Genomic DNA, 16,900 nt, shown 5'->3' with positions numbered 1-16,900 from the left:
TTATGCACCACCATAAATCTAGTTGCCATTTCTGATGTTAAACACCCACTATTGTAAACTCAAGATATGTTGATAGTCGATACAAAATGTTTTCAAATAGGTTCATACTTCGATGGCCCAATATAATCAAAATAATAGACACTATTTTCTAACCTATAAACCTTTTAAGTTTAAAGTTATGTATTTTTAAACCAATATTTCTGTCAAGAAAATAATTATATTGAATGAACTATTTCGTCATCCTCACCTATACATTTTACGAACCGAAGACACACGCCTGCTATATTAAGAGGTGTGTTCGATGTCCATGGCTTCGCACAAGGGGCACTCCCATGAGGCGGTGCGCTGTTCAAGCCAGCATCATGCGTTAATCTGTGCTCAGATGCTGCTGTGAATTTAACTCCACTGCTGCCTGTGTCACAGGAGAAGATCTGCTAATGCACTGATGGTTGTCTTGACGATAAGAAATGCTCACAAAAGGAAATATGCACTTATCTGCCTGTGCATTGTTGGCTTCATCGTGTACAGATATTCCGGGTAAGTAAAGTTGTTAATGTTAAATGTATTCAGTTAGAGCAACTCGGAGACTGCAACTAATGCAGTTCCTCATTGGCCGAAAGTGACTGAATGAATCACTATAAGATATAAATGCTGCAAGTCTGAGTGCACAGACACTATGTCATATACATTGTTATATTGGTATATTAAAATGGTGTGATGATATTAGGTAAATATACTATGAAGTGTACTGTACTCATAATGCAGTATCACTATTGTTCTTAGAATGTGTTTCTCTGGGGGAAAATGTAGACTCTTAACTATAGCATAAGGGATGCTTTAGAAAAACATAGAGTGAAAAAGTATATGTAACATTTTAAAAGGTTAATATGGAGTACTAAACTAAATCTGTTGAAGTGCATCTTGCCTCTAAACTCAAGTATGTTCCTGCTGTGTTTGCGAAAAGACGCCTGCAAATTCCCATCGAGCATGTCATGTGGTCTATTCAGGCACAATAGCCTGTGTGCTATGTTATGTGAGTGTGACACAATTGAACTCCTCTTCCAAGCATGTCGGTGGGGGGACGGAGGATGAACAGGAAGGTGGGCCTGAGTGCCAACTCGTCCCAGTTCACCCTGGAGGGAGAGCCCTTCCGCGTCTTCGGGGGATCCGTCCACTACTTCCGTGTGCCCAGGGCCTACTGGAGGGACCGCCTGATGAAGATGAAGGCCTGTGGCTTCAACACCCTCACAACGTATGGGAAAACTACCGTGGATGTGTTTTGTCTCCCAAGATTCACTTGAATGTTAACATCCTGCATCCTTGCAGGTACGTGCCGTGGAGTCTGCACCAGCCAGAGAGAGCGGTTTTCAACTTCCACACACAGCTGGATTTAGTGTAAGGAGTGGTACTCATGATTGTTTGTGGCACTAAACCAAACACGTAACCGACACACATCCACAATAACAATGAAAACACCTTGCACCACCTCGCTAACTGTTCTACAATATTACCTGCTCAAAGGGTGTGTTGGGGAATACTCTCCTCTCCCTCTCATTATCTAAGCCCCGGTGCTCTAGGGAGAAGCATGAGGCAGAGAGGTCCCACCTGACAACAGCAGCATCTCCCCAACAACAGCAGCTTATCAAGCAATTAACGACACAGTCGGTGATAAGTGAGGAGGGAGTGTGACGGCCTGCCGCCGTTGTTGCCAAGCACGTATCACACGCCTGAAACAACGAGATACAGGGTCTCGCTTGGGGGTCTAAACTTTGTGTAAGCTTTGTGATAGAAAAAAAATGCTTTTTCATTGTCTCCTCCGTCTGGGTTTCAGAGCTTATATCAACCTTGCTGCTGAATTGGGATTGTGGGTGATTTTGCGTCCAGGGCCCTACATTTCCTCTGAGCTGGACCTGGGAGGACTGCCAAGGTAGTGCTAGTATTCTTATAATTATTGGAGTAAAAATGTTAACATTATTGCGGAAACCCAGTTTTATGTGTTTGTATTGAAGTAGGAAGCTGATTTAAACCCCAAAGCCTGTCCAATTCTTTGTTTAACTAGCTCTCACTATTTTGTCCCTGAATAAATGAAATTACATTTGTAAGTGACTTTAACTCAACAGCACAAAAGCAACTTGATCTGAGCCACTAAGTGCCACGTTTTGTTGAGTGCAATCAGGGTTAAAAAAAGGTCACATGTTGCCATAAGGGAAGACTCACCCAGTGTGTGCATCTGTGTCCAGTACTGCCTCTGTTGTACTCGCAGCTCTGTGATATCTTGTTTTTTTCTGTCTCGTTGCAGCTGGCTCCTCCGTGATGGCAGCATGAGGCTGAGGACGACTCACCCAGGCTTTACTCAGGCCGTCAATACTTTTTTTGACAAACTTATACCAAAAGTGGTTCCACTGCAGGTCGCTTTTTTGTCACCAAAGCTGAAAACAAGTCTGTTGTGGCTCCAGGTCGCTTCACTTCACTTGAAATATATGTTTGTTTATGTTTTTTAGTTCAAGAAAGGAGGTCCCATCATTGCAGTGCAGGTTGAAAACGACTATGGATCCTTTGCAATGGATGAAAGCTACATGCTTTTCATTAAAGAGGTGACGTAATAGGCTTGTTTGATTAAAATGCCATCTTAAACTGAAATGAAAACACATATGTATAAAAAGAGATTGATAGAATAGATCAATTGGATGACGTTCATATCTCCCGTTCTGTTTTATTTTCAAAGGCCTTACAGTCCAAAGGGATCAGCGAGCTTCTGCTCACATCAGATTACCACAACACATTAAAGTCTGGGGGTGTGGACGGAGGTACAGTCTTTTATTAGTGTACACACACAGAAATACACACACACACACACAACACACACACACACACACACACACACACACACACAACACACACACACACACACACACACACACACACACACACACACACACACACACACACACACACACACTTGTACAGCTTACCTTGTGATCCTCCATCTTGTAGCCATCAGATCAGTGAAGCTGCAGAAGCTGAATCAGAGGGACATCCAGGATCTGAACGCTATCCAGGTGTGTATCTTACCTCTCCAAACCGTTTCACCATCTGGCACTGAACGACGTCATGTAGACAGGTAATGAAACACTGGACAGTGAGCTGTGTGAGCTGATGGTGTGGCCCTTTTCTGCGCTGTCTGTTTCAGCCCAACGGCCCCACCATGGTGATGGACTACTGGACCGGCTGGTATGATGTGTGGGGCGACCTCCACCATGTGCTACCCCCAGAGGGTAAGGAAGGTTTCTCCTCGTCACCTTTCTGTCGGTGCTAACCTCTTATTGTTAATTAGTCTAGCTGTGGTGCCTTTGTTGCACGACTTCCCCCTTTTTATTTTCCTTCATTTCCTGTTTTCTCACCATCAACAATAAACTTTATAATAAAGGTCTTAATGAGTTAACACATTTAAAAATATATATATTGGGATACATGTATTAGATCTGTGGAAGGTCCCCCATCACAGTTATTTAAAAAAAATGCCTGAAAACCTGCAATGAAATGTTATTTATTTTGGTATGTTTCATTCTGTCACAAATTGTTCAGTGCTGCTTCTTAATATAAAGGTGGTCGCGTGTGTGTCCCAATATTTCTTACTGTTGTGTAGGTGGCCAAGCACATTTCACATTTATTCTGGATCAAAAACTATTTTATATTAATGGGGTTAGTGGAGTTCGTCTAGGTCCAAATGCTGTTTGTGGCTCTTTGACTGACAACACTTTTAAATCTGCAGATTTATTTTAGACATACTGGTCTTAGCTTCAAAAAACATGTAACAGTAAAACCCAATTCTGCATAAAATCAGAACCACTTAACGTAAGGCGGTTTTCAGTTTAAATGCTAACTTTGGTTTCTCACACCCATAAACCGACGAGTGACTCTCTGTTTTATCAAAGCCACTGACTCCCTTCATAAATAATATTTTTTGTTTTACACACCAGCAATATTAACGTCAAGTCACTTTGTAAACAAATGCTTTGTAGCTCACGCCCTAGTTTGCATTATATTTATTTTACACCACTTTGCTTTTTGCATAAGGAACGCCAGCTACGTACCACCGATGCAAATACAAAACGTGACAGCCGGGACCTACTTTTGATTTATTGCAGCCTCTGAATAAGAGCTCAGCAGAGACAAAAAGATGTCAGTGACTTGATTTAAAGACTATATTATGACTTCCCTGTTGTAGGAACCTTTATGGAGTAAATTTGTGTAAACGTGTTGAACTTTTTGTCAGATATGGTGTCCACCGTGAGAGAGATTCTGAGGCGGGGCATGTCTGTCAACCTCTACATGTTCCACGGAGGCTCCAGTTTTGGCTTTATGAGCGGAGCACGCGCTGATCCTTCCTACAAAGCACTAGTCCCCAGCTACGGTTGGTTCCTCTGTGGCACAAACAAACTAGCGGTGTCATTGATGCAAATTGTTCTTTTTTCATGATAATGAAGAAGCACTGCCATTTCAGAGCTGGAGAATATGCTCCTTGCTGTCTACAGAACAGCATTGATCTTAAGACCCAGCAGGTGGCAGCAGATGATAGTTAATCTATGTCACACTGTGATGCTTTTCAGATTTTGACGCTCCCTTGTCTGAGGCAGGGGAGTACACTCCCAAGTACCACCTCCTCAGGGATTTACTTTCTCAATACAACAGTAAGTTAACACTAAATTTAAACAAGGATGGAGTATGTGTTTACATGCTGTGAATAACCTCTACACCTGATGTTGTTTTTGACCTTTCTGTCCAGGAGGAGGCAGTTTCCCTGACATGCCAACCCTGCATTACAGGGAGTCTTATGAACCTGCTATCATGTACCAGCACCTGTCATTATGGGATGCTTTGAGCTTCACTGAGGGAGTACGTTTTATGTAAGATTATCTGTTGCCTATATGTGTAAAAAAAAAAGCATATTTAGCTTTTCTATCCAGTAGATCAATTTATTTTCTTTCATTTTCTACAGCCATTTAAGTCACTCAAGCCAGTAAGCATGGAGAATCTACCTGTGAACAACGGGAACGGCCAGTCCTATGGATACACGCTGTATGAGGTTGCCATCACCAGTGGAGGATTACTGAAGTCTGGAGACAATGTCCGAGACCATGCTCTGGTGAGTCCTCATGGTGGCATGATCTCACTCCATCACGCAGCCCAGCGCACGGTGGCAGCAAACATGTGGTTAAGGCTGTGAAGTCAACGAAAACACTTTGTTGAGGCAACAAAACAATTTAGTTAGGTTAAGGAAAAACATCATGGTTGGGCTTTATATAAGTACATAAACTAAGTAAAACTTAACTAACCTTACAAAAGTACAGAAATCACAGCACAAACATCACTAACGTAACTTCAAATAATTTAAAAACACTTAGGGACACGAACACTGGGCTCCTGGTTGAATGTCTTGTGTTTGTTTGACTCCTCCCACCCACAGGTTTTTTCGGTATTCACACTACTTCATCACACTCTTGGAGCGTTTTCTCAGAGCATCTAAAAATTACGTTTTCATTCTCTGGAGTTACTGGAGCCCGGTGCGTCTCATCGTCTGTATTATACACCCTGGGAATGAGAACGGGTTGCTCACTCTCCTTGTCCTTATGCAGTAAATATGTGATTGCCATTTGTTAAATAATAGTTCCTGAAACTAAACCGAAAATACATTTTGAGAAATATTATTTTTTACCGCATTTTAGACGATAAATCGCTACATCTCTCAAAAGCCGATACACAGTATGTACATAAAATATGAAGCCAGCAGCCGGTTAGCTTAGCATACAAACTGCAAGCATGAAAAGAGCTCGCCAAGGAAAAGAGTGACAAGTTGGTGGTTTTACAGAAGATGTGTCAAACAGTTTCTCGATCAGGTGCAGTGACTTCCTGAAGTTAGTGTTAGAAATCAGTAAGGACTTCAGATATAAGATATAATGTGATTGTTAGTGAAAATTAGAAGTGCTGGTAGGCAGGTTTTGTTACCATCGAACAGAGTCAGGCTAACGGTTTCCCCTCAGTTCCAGTCTTTTTGCTAAGCTAATTGTCTGATAGATATGAAAGTGGTAACAGTCTTCTCATTCTCAAAGCGAATAGGTGTATTTCAAAATTGTTGAACTATTCCTTTAATATCAGACAGGGCTATCAGTGGTCACTCCATGTTGTTGGTATGCCCACAGTACACATTTCAGAACATACAGCACATGGAAGTTAGGGTAATGACTGTGGTGATAGCTGGCAAAAATACAAGCCACCTTTGAGATATTTCATTCAAGTGAAGCAGGGTTTATGTGTTGTGTACGATAATATTACCTATTTTACAGTGATATTTGTCCTCCTAGGTGTTTGTAGACAAAAGTTTCATTGGCCTTTTGAAGCGCCGAAGCCTGGAGCTGGCGGTTCCTGATGGTAAGGTATGGCATCAAGTTGGACAATGTCCAACAAACGTCACTCAGAGTTATCGGGCGTGATGGATGCTGAAGTGTTGGCTGTTAAGACTTACAAAATACATAAAAGCAATCAATCCCTACAGGGACGGCGTACCTTGAGTTTATTGGTGGAAAACTGTGGAAGAGTTCACCAGGGAAGGGACCTTGACAAACAACATAAAGGTGATCAACAGAGAATATGAAATTCATTGCTATGCCTGCTGTTAAATCACTCAAGCACTCAGTGGGTAGCATATAAGCCAATTTTGATTTGTGTTCTTGCAGGCCTTGTGGGAGACATTTTATTAAACAATACTCCCTTGCGTGATTTTACAATATACAGCCTGGATATGAAACCAAGCTTTATTGATAGGTTTGTACGCTTTATTGAATCTAAAGCATTGCATATCACTTTCATTATGCCGTAATAGTGTGTTTGAAGCGGTTGCCTTATTTCAGTCTTTATCAGGCACCTTGGAAATCTCTCCCCGACACTCCCAGCTTCCCTGGATTTTTCATGGGGAGGCTGTTTGCCTACGGGTATCCGAGTGACACGTTTGTGAAGCTGCTTGTAAGTGAAATGAAACGTGTAGTTTTTGTGCTATTTACATTTTTTTTGCACGTTATGAAAAATACTTAATGTATACGTTGTGAAACCATGAAATTGTCTTTGGGTCCACAGGGCTGGGAGAAAGGTGTTGTGTTTATCAATGGGCTGAATCTGGGCCGCTACTGGTCAATTGGGCCCCAGCAGGCTCTCTACCTCCCTGGTCCCTTTCTCAACAGTGGAATAAACCAGGTACATCTGTGCACAAACCAGTATTTGTAAGAGGAATAATACAAATTTCTTGCTGAGAGTTAGATGTGAAGATTGATACAACTCTCATGTGTGCACTCGAGGCTGCCGTTAGCCTAGCCTTGAGGTTTTTGTACGGACTAAACAAAGATATATGCTAAGCTAAGCTAACCTAACTGGCTACTGGTTCTAGCTTCACAACAGACATGAGAGTGGTATCAATCTTCTTAATTCACTCCAGGCACTCTGTTTTTTTCCCCTTGCATTATGATGGACTTGGAAGATTCCTTTTACATTTAACTTACAATGTGTGAAAATGCAGCAAGAGTCGAGTCTCAAAGCTCTAACTCTCTTCTTCTTTGTCTTTCTTTTTTTCTGTTGAAATTAATAAGGTCATTGTGTTTGAAGAGCAGGAGGGTGACTACAAGGTCCACTTTGAGGATACGCCTGATCTTGGCATGGCCGCCGACATCCAATGATTGTCATCCCTGCGTGTATGGGCATTGTTTTTTTGTATAAAATGTGTCTTTTGACAAAGTGCTTATTACATCAGGTCAAACCTTCAAACTCAGGGATATTAATATTATTTATATCATTGCCCTTGTCTGATATGATACCTTAAATTCTACATATACACAGACAAATAAAACCAGAGAGAGCGTTTATAGCTACAGTATATACATACAGTACCTTGAGATACAATGACTCTTTACACATAGAGCAAAATTTCCAAGTATATTCTCTTACCTGTGGATTTCCACTTAAAGTTCAATACATTTTTATTTGATATTTCTGTTAGATTTGTTTTGCTTGTGTGAATATACTGCAGAGTGCAGTTAATGAAATCTTCTGTGAAACAAAAAAATGGTTTATGGGACAATCTGAGCTGAGGCAGGAGGGATGTGAACAGCTTTCAATTGAAACACAAGCAGCATTGTAGCAACATCAGACCCCAATCTTTGAGTGAAAGTTTTGGATGCCTGACACATCGATAACTGACCAAACTCCTAACAGCCACAGAGTCTGAGAACATTAGCGTTTGTAAGCAGTGCCACTGCAAGTCAATGGGGTATGAAATCGTCACTTGCGAGCCAGCCATCCATGGTGGAAATAATTAGATTGTGTAATACAGCTATTTGAAAGGATGCACATCCAATTTTTAGAGCAATGGCTTCGTATCCCATTGACTCGCACATGCATAGCTCACGACTAACAAGTGAATGGTACCGGTTACACTGAAACAATAAATAATTCTGCTGAAAAACCATCGGTTCACTTAGTGGGATCTTAATTAGCTTATATGCAGATGACTGTGAGGTGAACAGACCGCTAGGGATATTGAATCTTCTTTTTAAATAGACCTCAATAGTGTTACAGCATGTCAGGAATAAACAAGAGCTTTGAGTAAATGACTGTAAGAGAAGACGTTGCTGTTATACTGTAATAAATCATTGCTCCGTACTTTTCAGTGCATGCGTGTCCGTGTGCTCACTGTGTGCAGTGTGACAGCTGAGCATGTGTGAATGAGTGTTGGGGAGTAACAGGACTCCTAATTAGTGCTGGGTTCAGGGTGCTATCTAAATAGCTCAGTGTTGTACAGTACAAGTGGGGGAGGTGGCTCAGATCCCCTCAGTGCAGTCTGTCAGTCAGTGCTGACTCACTTAAGACAAGGGCCCCTTTTGTTCCTCCATGCAGCCCTGTGCCCGACAGCCAGCTCGCCTCAGAACAAAAGGGCCCTATTTAATGCTGATTGGATGGTTGGCTGGTGTTGTCTGCGCTCAGAGGGCTCTTTATTGCTTGCTGTGCCATCTCTTCCTGCAGTTAAAATCACGTAACATCCTTTGTTTCAGCTCCCCGAGGAGACCTCAGCGGGCAAGCTCCTTTTGGCAACTCTTACCGGTGTCTCGCATCAGCCAGTGCTCTGAGCAGCACGTTCTTTTGTGCAGTTGTGCTTTGATACTCTGTGGTCTGTTCAAGCACACGCCGCGTGCTGCCTCCTGGGGCGAACAGGTGTGCCTCCATTGGTGAAGTACGGCTACTGTGCTGTGCTGTGATGACATTTGGACCCCTGGATATTATTGGAAGGAGCTCTGAGTTTGGTTTGAATCTGAGTAGAATCCAATGGTGAAATGCCCCTAAAGAAACAGACAAGCAAACAAGACACATGTTAGTACTTTTTATGAACAACAGCGTACAGCCACGCTGTGAGCTAAAGGCTAATTAAAGCACGCTAACACGCTATTTAGCACTAAATACAAAGTACAGTTGAGGCTGATGGAAATACCATTAGTTTTGCAGGTAATTGGTCACAAACCAAATTATTGGACAAATTCAAATTTTGACCTTATGATGTCACTAGAGGAAAAGTCACAAGATCACCAAAGTCATAAAGAATTATTCTCTGGGGACCATGAACGCTTGTACAAAATATTAAATCCGTCCAGTAGACAATGAGATATTTCACAAAAAAATAAAAATGTCAGCCTCATGGCGGTGCTATATGAAAGGTCAGGGGGTCACCACAGTCAGTAGGATTCATCCTCTGGAGACAGTGAATGTCTGTTCAAGCATTTACAGGTCATCCAATATTAGTTTGGGCCAAAGTGACTCACAGAGCAACACTGCTACCTTTAGAGCCACACTGCTAGTGTGGCTAAAACAAAATCTGCAGGACACAATCCTTTAAAAAAAAAAGTTCTGTAAAGGTCAGACATTTATTTCACATAATTTCCATATCTCATCGTGCACATATGAGTGAAGATGCTCTCCTTTGGCTCATCCCCCAGAATAATCAGTGTGGAAATGCATCAATTTGCATTTCTAAATCTCTGCCATTACCTGTGTCAAATGAAGTATGTCATATCTCCACATTAGAGTCTGTAAATCCCTTCTTGCCCTCGTTTACGAGCACAGGCTTCTCTGTCCGCGTGTGCCATACTAATACCTGCGGGTAAAGAAGAAATAAATAAATAAATGGATGGAGACAAGCAGAAATAGAGCCAGTATGATGAAACACTAAACATTTTGGCTAGCAGTGCAGTTGTAATACACTACATCATACTTGCTACAAAATGTCTAGAGGCAGAATGTAGCATATTTTAAAGGAGCTGGAAGCGTACAAGAGTTAGTTGTAAGCTGACAGTTTATTGACTTTAAGAACAAGTTGTCATGACAGCCAAGGATCTCAAGAAACATTCTCTTACACCACCAGCATTTACAGAGGCAGCTTGCTTCATTGCCAATTCGCAGGGGGTCGCACAACATGCAGAGCCTCGTTTTCCTACCTTAGTGCAGTTAGCAGCTTTAGGCTCCAAATCGCTGAGAGTGACCAGCTCCTTTAACAAACTGCTCTCCTGATAACCTCCCTTCACTCCACGTAGCTTGAAATAAGCCTGAGGTTTGGACAGAATGAGGCGCAGGTTCACAGCAAACCCAGCCATGTCGATGGCGAAGGGCCGGTGTGGGTCGAACACAGTCTTCCAGCCGTACACCTTGCCCAAGGTGTTTACTTTAGGGGACTCGTATCGTAGGCCACCCACAAAGGCCACGGGCCACACTGACACCTTTTTGGTGGAACGCATCTGGTTGAAAACAGAGACAGGGATCAGTCATTTGAGGCGTTTTTAAAGTCCATGAATCCCGAAATGTAAAGTAAGACGTCCGTGAAAGGATGAAGAGGTGGAGACAATGCATTATTATAGAGAAATTAAGCTCTGCATCATGTTTTGCTTTGCAACATACATCCTTACCTCCTCAAACAGCTCCAGACTGTATGTGTTGTCATCATCTGCAAAGTAGACAATCCCAGACTGGCTGCTGTTTACGCCAAAAGTCTCCCGGAGCCACCGCAGGGCCAGGTTCCTCTGTATGGTACCCCGAGGTATTCGGGGGTCCCGAGTGTCCCCGCGTACCTTATAGTTCCTGGGCGTCTCCACGTTCAGGTGGGTGTAGTTGAGTCCCGTCTCCTGGAGGAGACGGCCGACCAGAGTGGTCCTCCTCTGGGAGTCCTCCACCAGGATCCAGTGCAGGTTGGGCACGTGCAGCAATGTGTTGGACAGACGTGTCAGCTCTGCCTTCTGCACCGGCCGGCTGTAGGTGGGAGTGATGACGTGGACGGTGGGCAGGACGTCGGACCACGGCGGGGGCCGGCTGTAGACATACTCAGTGCGCACCACCTCCATGATGTCCCTGTTCTGAAGGGAGCAGGATTCCTTGAGGGCAAAAGTATTCCTGGAGTTGGAGCGACCATCCCGTCTGTCATCTAGCCAGGAGGGGAAATGACAACAATGAGCCTCTGTGTGCAAACAACCACTGATGGGACCATGTGCTACATGAAGACATTGTGCATTCAGATTTATGTTTGTCCTACAAGAGACAGTGTGGACTCTCTTTAATCCGTGATAATTTGATGCTAAACAGTAATCCTCTGTGTATTACACTCTGGCATTATGGCATTTCATCAAAATGTGACATTTTTCCCTGAGGTTAGAACACAGTGACGCAGATTCATCAGGGCTCCAGAATAACAGATTTTTTTGCACCAGTGCGCCTAACTTCTTCATTTGGGTGCACCAGCACATAATGTAATTGCACCCAAATTTGCACTCCATCGAAGATGGATCAGGTATCTAACCGTTAAGCGGTGGTGGAGCGGTAACTGCCACTGATGATGTCGGGTCTGCGTTGGGCCTTTCAGGACCAGGGACAAGTGTAACCTGACAACGCAGCATTTTTCTTGCCAGAAAAACAAGCAATAGTGCTCTTCATTTTGATTTACCAGTATGTTTTAATGTGATGATGATTGTTGTTGACTGTTAAATGTTATGCACCTCCCGTCATGTCAAATTCCTCCTGTGTTCAACATACCATGGCAATAAACGGTTCTGATTCTGATGCGTGGAGAGGGGATTTCACACACAGTGGTGCCCCCACAAATTTTTCATATTCCAAAATCCAATGGAAAAAAATCCCATTGGCTTTTTATCGAGGGATCCAGAGATGTGTTAACTTGTATCAGGGTGGCAGTGGCCCCCCTGCGCCCCCCTTGGCGGCACCACGGCTCACACACACACGCTTTATTTATTTGTCAGGGTCAGTGCTAATCAGAGGTAGAGCAAGGGGGCGGGTCTTTACAGTTGGGAGAAAAACAATGCTACACGCATACCGGTGCGACCAATGAAAATGTTTTGGTCGCACTTGATTTTTGGTCACACCTTTGTTGTTTAGTGCTACAACAAATACTAATGTAAAAAAAATGTCAAGATATTTTACCCTTACCCTTTCGTGTAGCGAGCAGAGGAGTGATGGCACTTTGGTGCCAAACAGTAATGAGCAGTGTCCAAGGCAACACGATCAACACAATGGCGACGATGTCTCGTCTCTTCGGCATCTCCAGTGTCAGACCTGAGTCATGCCTCTACCTGCAACGCACATAACACATGATGTGGTGCACAATCATAAGAACAGAGAGCTGTGAAATGGCCAACAAGCTAAAACAAGCGTCTTTTGGAAATGTTGTTTAAAATGTTATAGTCACAGTTATATCTCTTATATCATATTATATCCAATTACTGTTTAAGTTTTGTACATTTTATTATTATTTTTGGGAATTTCTTTAATTCAGTTAATAACATTTGAAGGTGTTTTTATTCATTTATTTTCATAGAAGGGAACACATTTAGAATGTATCATTATTTTAGAATGCTGTATAATATAATATGTTTGAAATCTTTTTTGTTGCTGATGCTGTCAGACACACGGACATGAATGGTTGGAGAAATGATGTGAAAAGTGTCTTTCACCAGAATCCATTCAGTCATTTCTTTTTTTAAGGAAACATTCTCTGCTTTTAGAGTTATATTTAGCATGCTGTCTTTAGCCCTTGAATGAGGGATGAGCTGGTTGACTGAGTTTCCCAATCTAATGGCCCATCGCTATATCTGAATTGCATTTTGAAGTCCATATATGGTGGTCGTCTATTGAGCGTCAACACACTGCGGCTGCAGGGCACAAACTACGAGGAGGGAGGCATTGTGTTAGAAAGCAGTCTCAGCCTGCTGGAGCTGCCGCACAACAGAAAATAGGTCAGAAAATGCTCAGAGCTTTCTTTTTTTTGTCTCATTTGAAAGCATACTGGTGTATTACAGAGAACGTTTGAGCTCATAATTTAAAGAGGGCTTCGGTGGGGCCCTTTCCTGTCTGTAAACGGGTGGAAAGAGGTATAGATGTTGTGGATTCACTCTTTTGTAGGTTCCGTTAAACCTTACAGTAGCTTAATACAACTAAGGTCTATATGTTCTTTATAGTAATATACTGTAAATTCACGAATAGAAATAGATAGCTAGGCCTTTATCTGGGCTTATATTACAGACATGCCTTTATTTCTAATTTCCCGTTCCCCAGTTGATGCAAACTCCATCCTCGGCTCCTCTTGCTCACATGTCCACGTGTTCTTTAGCGAGACACTGAACACCACATTTCACCTGATGGTTCGGGCGCTGCTTTGCTACGGGAGCTCACTCTGGATATAAAAGCGCTACATAAATAGAATCCACATAATCATACCTATTTTTATAGCCAACACACATGGTCAGTTCAAGGCCTGAGGCTCTGTATGAAGAGGCCTGGAGAAGAGGACAGTGTGTGTCCCGGTGATCCAGTTCAGCCGATGATCCCTGCAGAGAGAAAACACACGAAGGATAAGAATCTGTTAGTCATTTCTCTCGGGAAAAGCGATACAGATAAGACGCAAAGCTGTCGATGTTTCTGTCTCTGTTAAATGTTGTTCTCGTGGTCATGTGACCTGCCCGGAGGTTACAGTGTGAACAATGATGAGTCTATGATTGGGTCCGTTTAGACAGAATTTGAGGGGCAAATATTTGTTTGGGTCATACAGGCTTTTGTGTGGATGAAGGTCGGAAAAATAAATGACCTATAAACCTATTGATTTCTGGGATTCACTACAGTTTTATTATTCTTGCTCTTCTCATTTTACGAGAGCTATTTTACGAGAGATAATAAAAAACATCTTGTTTTCACAGTCCACAAATTGTTTATCCAACACAAGGTCAAGATTTAAATTTGAGGAAAATTTAAAAAGGCATGAATTATCATATAATCAAATTTAGATTATTATATGTTTTAGACTATTTATAATTATTGGATTATTAAAGAAATACTCTTGGTCCACTGATCCCATTTAAGAATATAAGAATATAAAATCCTTGGGTGTTATTGTGTGCGTTCAGCTTCTGAAAGGCTTACATACTGCTCTATCATGCTTTTTGATTATCCTGTAACGCCAGTACTGACGCTTTGGAAAATCATGTTTACTTAGTTTATGTTTTCTTTTAACAGAACCTTGATTTCACTACTGCTGAAGTTCTTTGTCTTCATAAAGCCTTTTTATTTGGTGGCATCGCTCCAATTGTAATTGAGTATTTGCACACGGCACAACACATGCTTTATATAATGTTTTGGGGGCGTCACCTTTGCTCAAGCCACACATCTCCAATTTATGGTCAAGTGGGATTCATCATTTAGCACACCTGGGGAAGAGCAGATTTGGATGGTTGAGAACGTTGGTGCATCTCGAGTAATTAACAGAAAATTACGAGAACATAAAAGAGAACGTTAATGTTTCTGCATTTGTGTGCGTGTTCATGCTTCGTGAGGGTCAGCTGTTTCCCACAGCCTTCAAGCTACAGCACAGACATATGCGATCACAATAATGCCGGCTCCAATCACTCTGTGAGCTTTTGTTTCCCCATCTCTTCAAAAGTCTCTTCATGAGACAGCTCCTATGCCTGTTAATCACAAAGCTTTAGCCGTAACTAATCCTCGATTAAAAAAGGATCAACCCCAGTCTGAGATCAAAGGTAGTGCTAGCTAATTAACACATCGGGATACGTTTAATAGGGCCATGTATGAACAGCGTGTTATTGCTTTGGAAAAGCTAATTATCTTCTCGCATCATGTTGAAAAGTGACGAGTCGCTCTCCACCTCCTCATCATTTTGCACACCCATTTTAAGGTTAATTATGTCATAGCTGAGAGCAACAACAACAGTTTGGAATGATGTGCTCTCATCTACATTACACGCAGATTCTGATAAAACAACAATCGAAATGTGTTAATAAGTATTTTGCTGAAAATGTTGAATTTTACTGCTTGCATCTGCATCCAAATACACACAGTGGTAGAAGATCATGCTGATTTTGTGGGGAACGCTTATATCCCACAAATGTTAGTACAAGTAAAGTACAAGGATGAGCTACAGGCAAAATGTCATCTTTTAGCAGCATTGCCTGCAGTCGATATGTGCACCTGTTACCTAAATTTGGTTCCGCTTATAAAATGCGTCACAACAATTTATGATATGAATAGGCCATGTCTTTCTTAATGAAAGTAGTTCCATCAGCAATATGTACTCTTTGTACAGAAGGACTTGCTGGTTCTTTTATGCATATGTTTTGGTTTTACAAAGATGTAACTCTCTTTTGGAAAATGGTATGCTCCTTTTTGACAAATGTTCTGAACTATGTAGTTCTATGCATTCCGACTGTACTGCTCCTAAATGACATGTCCCTGCTAAAATGATCACAGCAACAAAAACGCACCATACTAACCGGCCTAACAGACGCAAAAAAAATACTGGCAATGCGATGAAATCCTCCACATACTCTCACAAAATCCCAGTGGTTAGCTAGTTACCTTGATGTGGTAAATATGGAACTCTCAGTAGCTAGAATGCATGGAGCTAAAGGAAAAACAATCTCTCCTGGACTAGAGTTTTCAATAAAATTCAAGAATTTATGTAATCAAGTACATTATAATACTGTATATCCCCTAGTATATTGTATGGAGATGTATAATGGAGGTGGGTGTCGCCAATTGGGGGATTGGGGTTACAGAGTAAGAGCATGTATGTGTGTATTATTTAAATTTTTTTAAATTTCTTTATTTCTTTATTATTATTATTATTATTATTTATTTTTGTATGTATATATATGTGTGTGTGTATGTATGTATATATATATATATATATATGTATGTGTGTATGTATGTGTATATATATGTATGTATTCATTGTAATGTATGGTTGATTTTTAATGCATATCTTGAAAATCAATAAAAATTTGATCACAAAAAAATGTGCCAAAAAAATATGCCATGAATTTGGCATCCATTGAATAAAATAAGTGAAAGAACTTCTTTTGGGCTCATCCAAATATGTAAAGAAGCCAATTTGGTGAAAATTAGACGCAAATTATAGGAGAAGTGTTGAAAAAAACTATCTATGTTGAAATTCTATGTAAACAAATAACTAAATAAATATTATATGTTGGAAAAGGAGTAGGATGAAGTAAACACTTATAAGACCCTGTCCATTTCTATAACTAAAATAACTTCAATATTGGTTATTAATTTATATTTATATTTATCACATATACATATAAACAATTATCTTAATATAAAAAATACAATAACAATAACAACAACCAGGAGCGTTACAGTCTTGAGATAAACGAGGCCCCCTCCTCATCCCTGTACCTCTTTTATACATTTTCTTACATGGATATACTTTTGTACTTTTATTTTTATTTTCTTAATCTGAACCATTTCGTAAATTCATACCACAAATTTTATTTCGATA

General features: G+C 41.2%; 2 protein-coding genes across 5 annotated transcripts in view; one reads left to right on the top strand and one right to left on the bottom strand.

The window, feature by feature from the left end:
- The first annotated feature begins 430 nt into the window (after positions 1-430).
- Positions 431-7,750, top strand: LOC137880156 (beta-galactosidase-1-like protein 2). Its single transcript, XM_068721328.1, has 19 exons — positions 431-537; positions 1,067-1,252; positions 1,327-1,395; positions 1,832-1,927; positions 2,300-2,408; positions 2,502-2,594; positions 2,726-2,807; positions 2,995-3,059; positions 3,191-3,275; positions 4,277-4,414; positions 4,611-4,691; positions 4,787-4,896; positions 5,000-5,146; positions 6,363-6,434; positions 6,554-6,632; positions 6,735-6,822; positions 6,909-7,020; positions 7,132-7,248; positions 7,638-7,750. Exons 1-19 carry the CDS (start codon positions 446-448, stop codon positions 7,722-7,724), a joined length of 1,908 nt encoding a protein of 635 aa, XP_068577429.1. The 5' UTR covers positions 431-445; the 3' UTR covers positions 7,725-7,750.
- Positions 5,000-16,900, bottom strand: part of LOC137880154 (galactosylgalactosylxylosylprotein 3-beta-glucuronosyltransferase 1-like) — a 27,337-nt gene continuing 15,436 nt past the window's right edge. For 2 of the 4 annotated variants that reach the window (XM_068721326.1, XM_068721327.1), the window contains 6 exons: positions 13,810-13,919; positions 12,523-12,665; positions 10,995-11,506; positions 10,530-10,826; positions 10,084-10,189; positions 5,000-9,380 (listed from right to left, as the gene is read on the bottom strand). In XM_068721326.1, the coding sequence (XP_068577427.1) occupies positions 10,103-10,189; positions 10,530-10,826; positions 10,995-11,506; positions 12,523-12,634 (1,008 nt within the window). In that variant the 5' untranslated portion in view covers positions 12,635-12,665; positions 13,810-13,919 and the 3' untranslated portion in view covers positions 5,000-9,380; positions 10,084-10,102. The remainder of the gene's footprint in view (positions 9,381-10,083; positions 10,190-10,529; positions 10,827-10,994; positions 11,507-12,522; positions 12,666-13,809; positions 13,920-16,900) is intronic. The other 2 variants (XR_011103793.1, XR_011103792.1) reach the window with 2 other exon arrangements.

The sequence above is a fragment of the Cebidichthys violaceus genome, unplaced genomic scaffold (genome assembly GCF_023349555.1).
Source record: "Cebidichthys violaceus isolate CVI_PGR_0920_01 unplaced genomic scaffold, fCebVio1.0.p SCAF_27, whole genome shotgun sequence".
NCBI lineage: Eukaryota > Metazoa > Chordata > Actinopteri > Perciformes > Stichaeidae > Cebidichthys > Cebidichthys violaceus.
Note: the sequence above shows the minus strand (reverse complement) of the source record. Positions and strands in the feature narration are given on the sequence as shown.

Coding starts and splice junctions, on each gene's coding strand:
- LOC137880156 (XM_068721328.1), top strand. CDS start 446: ATGGTTGTCTTGACGATAAGAAATGCTCACAAAAGGAAATATGCACTT. Junction 4,415..4,610: donor AGCACTAGTCCCCAGCTACG/GTTGGTTCCTCT, acceptor GATGCTTTTCAG/ATTTTGACGCTCCCTTGTCT. Junction 5,147..6,362: donor ATGTCCGAGACCATGCTCTG/GTGAGTCCTCAT, acceptor TTGTCCTCCTAG/GTGTTTGTAGACAAAAGTTT.